The sequence below is a fragment of the Montipora capricornis genome, chromosome 6 (assembly GCF_036669925.1).
Source record: "Montipora capricornis isolate CH-2021 chromosome 6, ASM3666992v2, whole genome shotgun sequence".
NCBI lineage: Eukaryota > Metazoa > Cnidaria > Anthozoa > Scleractinia > Acroporidae > Montipora > Montipora capricornis.
In genome coordinates, this window is record NC_090888.1 from 70,557,869 (window position 1) to 70,566,547 (window position 8,679).

An 8,679-nucleotide genomic window follows, 5' to 3' on the forward strand; every position below is an offset into this window, starting at 1 on the left:
GGAAAAGTGCTTAGGTAAATAGCTGTTTGTTCAGTAGAGATGATCACCCGCCTAGATAGCCAAAGTAAGTAACAAATGTTGACACTATTTTCTGGCCGCCATATTGGTGCACCACAGAAGTACACCAACATGGCGTTTTCATACTGGGCTCTGTAAATTTCTGCGAAACATTTCGACGAATATCTGAAGTTTGGGGAAACGCACAGGCCTAAACCTAGGAGAAGTGTCTTCTTCATTTATCTTCTACAACATCACGAATTCTTGACTTTTTCCACTGGATGGTTTTTGATTTATTTTTTTATTGCAAGACAGTGAAAACGATTAAATAAGATCGAAAGAGGTGTCTTTTCGCAGTCATAAGGAAAAATTGACTTTTTAGAAAGAAAACGTTCAGGGTCAATAACATATATTATTGTATCTCTCAGATAGTACGCGCGCTGTAATTGGCTAAATTAGCGGGCCGTATTCTTCAGTACGGCTCGCTGTACAGCCCGCTAAATTAACATTTCGACAAAACATCATCTAGCGAGTTTTTCATGTCATTTCTGTTGCATAAACTTGTACTGAAAACTGTTTGAATCTTGCAAGCAACTATTTCAAACTTAACAGCCAAGAAGATTTAGTTTTTGGGATTTTGGCACGGCATTCTTTGTGGCAGTTGAACCTTCCGCTTCACTTTGACTAGTTTCCTTGCCCGCGCGCCGGTTAACCTCAGAGATATAATTTATAATCAACGGGAAAAAACGAGGATCCGTCACTTACAGTACGGACCGAGAAAACGAGGTTAGTAAGAGGTATATGTTATTACATGTAGTGCCGTTTTAGTTCGCCATCGCAGTTACTCCGTGAATGTCATTTAAGATTTAAGTCAGGCAAAGACATCAGCAAAAAACTGAAGCGTGGACATCAATGAAGGTAACTCAAATAGGTGGCCATCAAACAAAAAAGATTGAGCTGATATTGATGAAAATAAAATAAAACTCCTCACTTCACAACGAACTGGTTGTTTGGATCCCATTACGTAGAAGTATGTAATAAAAACCGGTTTTACTTTCTCCCTCAAAATATATCTGACATTTGAAGAGATCTCGGCACCCTAGATCGCTTGTATTTTGAGAAGCAGATAAGCCCGTCCTCTCCCACAAAACAAAGTTAGATATAATAAAAGAAAAAGGAAGAGAATTAGCCAAAATTCAGTACACTGTGAAGTTCATTCCGATCATTGAAACATTAGCGACCTGCTAAATCTTTGGATAAAAAGCACAGTTCAATACCCGATGGGCCTGTTTAGGATACCATCTCGCTTACCACAACTCCCATATCTAAGAAACACGGAAGTGTTTGAGCAACGAAAAGAGAAAATTATTCAAGGAAAAAAATTGTAGTGTCTCTAAAAAGCGAAACATCAAAGTTCCAGTAAAAAGGAGAGTAAACACCCTCTGAAAAAGTGTCGGCTGTGATAAGTCCAATTTTTTTATATTTGAACGTTAAAGTTTGAAAGTTCACAGACTTTTCTTGTCAGCCTTTTTCCCGGGGTACCACTCTCTCCATCCTCCAAACTCATTTTCAAGTTGCTTAGCAACCGCAATTGACAGCTTGTCATTGTTTTTTCCTGCGACGATCTGTATGCCCAGCGGTAGCCCGTCTCTGTCAAGACCCAGAGGGCACTGCGTGACTGGCAGATTCATGACGTTGAATACAGAGGTGAAGCTGAAATCTAACGGCGCTAGAGAGGATTTCTGATGTGGCACTGCTGTGTTTGGAGCCGAAGGATAAAGCAGAATGCCATCATTACCAAGCAGATCTTGAAGCTGCTCTCGCAGTTTAGTACCCATCACAACAAACTTTGATGAAAAGTCAGGCAACGAATCTTTGAGATGTTGTATTCCTGCCGCAGCCATAGTGGTGTAATGATATTTTGAGTACCCCAAAGTATACTTCAAAATCTCCAAGAACGGTTTAGGGGCCGCTGCTTTGCCCTTGCTCCGTAAAATCTGCGCTGTGAGTTTGTTTTTCTCCCCCGCGAGAATCATGGCACACCAAATAAGTGGGGAGTATCGAAATGATTCCATGTTAGCGTATTCGACTGTTGCACCAAATCGTTCCCTCAGAAAAGCGCAAACTTTTGTTTGATATTTTATCAGTTCTGAATCGACGGGTGAAGTTAAAAATGGAAAATTCGATTCGCGGATAGTGTAGACTTTAATGATAGACAGATCCACTTCTTCATCCAAGCAAAGTTCGTGAGCCTTAGGGCCTGCCATGGCTTTTAGCAAAGGGACAAGATCGTCCGCGTACCTACACATTGGTCCCATGACAATGTACTCTTTTAATCCTTTAGACGCTTCAGGTAAATGTCCGTCATTGGGGATTATGGAGGGACTGGGTTTGTGTGCAAATATTCCGTTGAAAAACGCTGGAAGTCGCACACTGCCTCCTGCAAGAAAATCACGGTACAAATCAATTGTTTGAAATCGGAAGTCAGAAAGATCATGGTCAGTAGTTCATTGGATAAGCAACTGAGCCATAAATCGATATCAAGCCAACTGGGAATTCGTCCATTGTGAGTTCAAAATATATCATGTAACACTGGTGAATTAAATGATTTTTAGAATATCAGAAAATTCACATGTTTGAACGGCGTAAGGACAAGAAATGAAGTTAGAAAAATCGTCGCTGTTAGTAGATTAACGACTTGAAGCTGAAACAAACTTATAAAAAACCAACAACTACTAAAATTGGACTAGAATTTATTACTTAAGCAATGGAGGACTTTTTCCGTGTTTCCATAGCTTCATCTAAACACGACTGAGGGGGAGTTGGAAAAATTCGAGACGGTTATGCAAACCCGAGACGCAGTAGAGGGTTTGCAGAACTGTCGAGAATTCTTCCAACTCCCCCTAGTGTTTAGATAAGGCTATGAAAACACGGAAAAAAAAAGTCCTCTATTGCTTTTATAAAATAGTTTTCAAAGATAATTCGACAAATGAAGGAAAATGCTGGTTATTTTTACTTCTACATTGAAGCAGATTTTCTTGATACACACTCGTATCTCCTACCAGCCAATCAAAACGCGCGTCTGACAACACATAACCAATCAAAATTCGTGTGATATCACAACCGTGTTTCCATACTCTCATCTAAACACAGCTATTGGCCAATGAGAGTGCACGTACTATCCTAATTATTTTATAAAGAGCACTCTTCTAGCTTTTTGCCATTGACAAAATTTCGGAATGGCTCGACAACACCTCTTTAGTCCCATTTTCCTCAAATACTGAAGAGTAACCTGCAATCGGCTTCACGAGAAAGAGTTTTTTGGATATTTTTATGGCTACATAGAATAAATATTTGGCAAATAAAAGCACACTGTTTCTTTGACCCCTTTGCCATTTTAATGGGGTCTTCAGACCGAGATTTCTGTTATTTTCCAATTAACTGATATTTGACAAATTCTTTTCAATTTTCCGTAAAAAGACGTATGCAGTCTGTTGTCACAAAGGTCACAAAAAGTCAAGAGTGGCCACGTACCTTCAGATTCATCAAACAAAGGACTTAACTCTTTCTTTCACTTGGCGAGCTTCCGCAAGCATAATTAAGCTCACGTAAATATAGAAAAAGAGGACTTGATGCCGTTGCTTACTGCGTAAAATTTCTTTCCCGAATCCATTCTATCAAAATAGGACTGGTTAGGCGATAACCGGCTTTAGTATGGCTACAACTCCGAGAAAGAGCCACATTTAAGACCAAGAACATTGAAACTCCTTTGTCCTTTGAAAGAGGTGAATTAACATAAGATTATTATTTAAAACTCCTTTCAAAACATCTTGAAAATTTACTGGATAAATCGTTTTATTTTTTTAAACCAGTCGAGATCTTATCTAATTCAGTCTTAATGTTAAAATGGATAGCTGTGAAAGGACAGAAATTACTGCCGGGGTTAAGTCAAGTTTTGAATATTCCGATTCGAAATGTAAAGCTTAACATGTTACTCTTAAATTTCGTATGACACACTATTAGGATAACTTTGCACATTAAGCTTTAGTCAAATCGATTTCTAGTCATTATGACTGGCACAATGAATATCGAAAACACTTGTTTTGACGGTAGAGAGTAGGGGAGAACGAATAAGCCGATATTGCACTGACTTACCGACATCAGAGCCAACACCACAAACGGAGCCAGCGGCGGAAATGATAGATCCTTCTCCACCTGAACTTCCTCCAACCATCTTAGATGTATCGTAGGGATTGTTTGTCCTTCCATACAGAATATTGTCTGTCTCAAACCACATACACAACTCGCTGCAGTTTGTAACAGCGATAGGGATAGCGCCAGCTTTACGGAGATTCTCCACAACTGTGGCGTCTTCCGTGGCAATCGCATCTTTTCTGTCCACCAGTCCAGCCGAATGTGATAATCCCTTGCATGCGAGCGATCCTTTCACGGTTAATGGAACTCCCAACAAAGATTTGCTTAACAAAGAGGATTTTATCTCATCGAACTCTGGAGCGTCAGAATCGAGAACTTGATCGATGTACCTTGCTTCTGCTATGGCTTCCTCGAACCGATCGCCAACCACAGCGTTCAGTAACGGGTTCACTTGATAAATTCTGTCCATAAATGTTTTCAAAGTTTCCTCACATTTTAAATGACGTTGTTTTATCTTTTGAGAGACAACACATGCAGGTAAACTTAAAATATGGTTTGTCGGCGCTCGAATGCAAACCCCACGTTTTCCGAAGAAATATTCTAAAATTCGAAGACGAATTTCCCACAGAATTCCAACAAAACCTAACGCCTTAAGAACCAGAGAAAAAAACGACAAAAACGCTTCAGTAACAACCATTTTTAACTCTGTTTTTGCTGCTAGCACGTGTTTCACAACAGACTCCAACGGGCTGTTGTTAGTTGCCTTGAAAGACAGGTGTTTTTCCCCACCGCTGACGACCCATAATTCCATTAGGGCTTTAGGATGAAACTGCCTAATCAACTTATCCCGCAGTTAAATATATTCCAAGAAAGTCACTTCGTTTACCCCGTACGGGATAACCTTAAACTCCCTACGGGCTTGAGCCCGAGTCCCGTTCCAGCCTGAAACTTTTTTAAACTTAAGCATGCTTGCAATTGTTTACAGTTACTGAACTTGCTAACTTTCATTTCATTCTGCCGCAGTCCAAATATATGAAACTTGATATATTGGAAACAAATCATCCACTGTTTTATTTTGTACAATACAGCTAACGGACCAGAGACACTGAAGTTTCTCGAAAACCCCGAAGATTATCGGACCTTTCTCGGGTGTCATATTTCCCTCTTTATCTTGAGAACTGAGAGATTTCAAGTCGCAAAAGACTTCAGCATCAGTTTACTTTTTGTTATCTTTAAAATATGTTTAAAAATAAGCTTATGAAAACAAGCGGAATGCCCCCAAAAAAAACTTCGTTCGCAAAGCTTGCTCCCGAGCAGCAAAAACATACTCCTCTGTGCTCTTCCCCAAACACCCATCTCTAAGCCACTGTCGCAACCTCCTATCATCCACTTCACCGACATCTCTCATAAACTTCCCATGCAACCTCTTCTCTTATACAATACAACACAATACAATACTTTATTTAACGAGGGTAACACATTAACCTAAAACAGTTTTCTAACATGTGGCCCTCAACACTAAAAATATACAAAAAAGTAAAAAAATGTATAAAACGCGCAGTCGCAATTATCCAAACGTGTAGCAACTGTGTAGGAAAACTCGACATCGGAAACAACAGAATTCCTCCAGGTGTGACTTCACATCTGTTTCCATCAGTTTACCACGACTTCACATCGGTTTCCGTCCATTTTTGTACAAATATTTACTACTTTGGTAAAACGTGATCTCTTAAAACATAACACTGAATGAGTAACCATTGAATTTCATGCTCATCATTTTTTTCTGCCGGGAAGACTCGATTAATATTACGCGAGCATAAGTTGTAGAAGATTAGTGCACTGATGGGTTTTCTCACGTAGCCTGTTTTGGACAAATATTTATTACTTCATTGGTAAAACGTGATTGCCTAAACATAACATTAAGGCTTAAGAAATGTAGTAACCATTCAATTTGATGCTTATTTTTCTGCCGGGAAGTCTCGATTATAGATCGTGAGTGTGCTATCTTCGATTTACATTGTAAACGATTATTACTTGGATTTTCTCACGTCAGGAAATACAGGGTTTCAAACACTGTTTGTAATTGATCAACAGCAGTTATTCTAAGGGTGAAGTGCTTGTGGCCCTTTTAGGCCCAGCTCAAACGTCGAACTTCGAAACGTCGAAACTAATTCATTCAATTAAAGGGGCTAGGTCACGCAATTTTAGGCAATTTCAGCACTGATCGAATGGTCATAGAATTAATTAAAATATCAAAATAACTGTTCAAAACTATAGAAGAACTCTAACAAAACACAGGGAAGCCAAGAAGGGACATGGATGGACAAAACGGGAGAGGATTGAAATGGATTGAATTTGGGTAAATTTGAAAAACGTCGGCCCACCTTTTTTCAAATTTATATCTGTCTATATCGAAATGTCATTTACACAGCTGGAAAATCATTCTCAGCTGTTATGTGGCCGTGATGTTGCAAATGAAAGACTCTTGCTCTGCCAATTTGACATTTAGAGCTCATATTTAACAAAATTAAACCATAAACAAAAGTACCTAAAATAGCATGACCTAGCCCCTTTAAGTACATGATCATGAAAAGATCGACGTTTGAATCAATTAAATTTGGGAATTTGGGTCTACCCAAGAATTAAGTTCGAGTGGTCTACATGGGAAAATCGACTCTGGAGCGACTTCGATTCAATCCGGTCGAACTTCTCATGTGCCGAATAAAATGCATGAATTTGTATAATTTATTTTTGCGTCCTACAATTCCCTTCTTTAACGAAAGCATTGTAGATCATGATTAGTGATGAGTTCGACAAATTATTAAAGTTCGACGTTTGAATTAACCCCGTGAACTTTACTATTTGGGTCGACCCAAATAGGGATTTAAGTTCGGTACATGAAACGTTCGACGTTTGAACCGGGCCTAAGTAATAGATGCGTGAAAAATTTAGGTGAATTATTCTGGTGTCTAGAAGAGACAATTATTGTTTAACACTGGTTTAAATTGTCCAGTTAAGTGCGATGATCACTTTTCTCTTTCGCCTATTACCTGCACTTCAAACATACTCATTTATTTCAGTATTTGGCCTTTGAATAAAAGATCTTGTTAGAAACTCGATGGTTGAACGACATTCAAACAGAATAAAAACAAAGAGATTGTTTATAATCTAGAGATAATGCGAAGTCTCAGTCACCGAAATTAGTGGCTCAGTTAGCCTAACACTTTCAATTTTTTTATTTAGGCTATTTTTTGTCCCGTATTAAGTGGGATTCGTGGAGTGGTGGGTATTCAGCAGTTAAGCTAAGACGTGGTTTGCCTTTAATTATTTTTCTTAAAAACACGACACGTGGGTGAAATGGTTTCCGTTGCAAATATTTACAAAACTCTGCAGTTATCTACGGATCCACGAGACAAAGTTCGACTGACAGCGTATTTAACGCCTAAAGTTTTCCGAATTGAACGACAAAAAAAGTCAAGTGCAATTTGAGAGATGGGCCTCAATTTGCTCTTGTTTACAGCCTCCGATCATTTCATTGGCTTGATCTTGGTCTACGAATAAAACCTAGCGAGTAAAATAAAAAACACGGCAAGCATGTTTCTGAAACTAAAATTGCGGTTTCTACTTCCAACAAACAACTGAGCATCCTGTTACGCTAGTAGAGAGCCCCGTACGTGTCACCATACTTTTAAAGACCAGAAACCCGCCTACCGAGAACTTCATAACCTTGGAAAGAAAACCGACCATGTTATCGAAACAGCTTTTACAAGAAGGGAAATAGCACAATATTTAAAAACCACGGAGATAAATCCCTCCCTAGTGAACCAACAATTCCTTTTGTATGAATTTAAACGTGATTCGTGTGACGCGAAATATGTGTGCCACGCGACCACTCCGTGATCAGCAAACACCTCACTGACGAAAGAATTCAACAAAAAGCCGATCAATCTTCATGAACAATTTTATCACCCTTAAGAAATGCCGTGGAAAGTTCGAGTGCCTTCCTAATTAGGAAAAACAGAGTCTCGATAAAACTCCAGCGAACACCGCCGGCTCTAGAGTACATTCTATGTTTTTCGCATCACGTTTTATTCCAATGTATTTTCTAGTGGTCTTCATATATAGCACAAGTGCTACTATTAATTTTAAAAGTAAAACCACACTTTTGAATTTAAGGAACCTGTTTCGATGTTTCAGACATCATCATCAGCCATAATGAAGTATAACAGCAAAATTCTTACAAGATGATTCGTATATATCACTATAAAGAATCATTCTATTGATAGTTATATATACGGATTATCTTGTAAGAATTTTACTGCTATAGTTGATGATGATGTTTGAAACATCGAAAGCACACTTTTTCTCCATTTCGAAATCTGAACATTTCATCAGTATCTGTATCATAAACGTACGGAAAATAACATGCATGACCGCCTCACATTTTATCTTGCCGTGCTGATAGTATCTCTCAGCATTTGTATCCTCTATTCACTAAATCGTCCGTCATCGATCTACAATACTAGA

At 38.8% G+C, this 8,679-nt stretch overlaps 1 protein-coding gene across 1 annotated transcript; it reads right to left on the reverse strand.

Moving 5' to 3' along the window:
- Positions 1–264: 264 nt before the first annotated feature.
- Positions 265–4,912, reverse strand: LOC138050810 (fatty-acid amide hydrolase 2-like). The gene is made up of 2 exons (XM_068897096.1): positions 4,153–4,912; positions 265–2,437 (listed from the first exon to the last, which is right to left on the reverse strand). The coding sequence occupies exons 1-2, from the start codon at positions 4,847–4,849 to the stop codon at positions 1,503–1,505; spliced, it is 1,632 nt and encodes a 543-aa protein (XP_068753197.1). The 5' UTR covers positions 4,850–4,912; the 3' UTR covers positions 265–1,502.
- Between the last annotated feature and the right edge of the window lie 3,767 nt (positions 4,913–8,679).

What these genes read in the sequence shown, in the direction of transcription:
- LOC138050810 (XM_068897096.1), bottom strand. Translation starts at nt 4,849, where the DNA reads ATGGTTGTTACTGAAGCGTTTTTGTCGTTTTTTTCTCTGGTTCTTAAG. An exon ending in TGGTGTTGGCTCTGATGTCG is followed by an intron (nt 2,438 to 4,152) that starts GTAAGTCAGTGC and finishes ATTTTCTTGCAG; the next exon opens with GAGGCAGTGTGCGACTTCCA.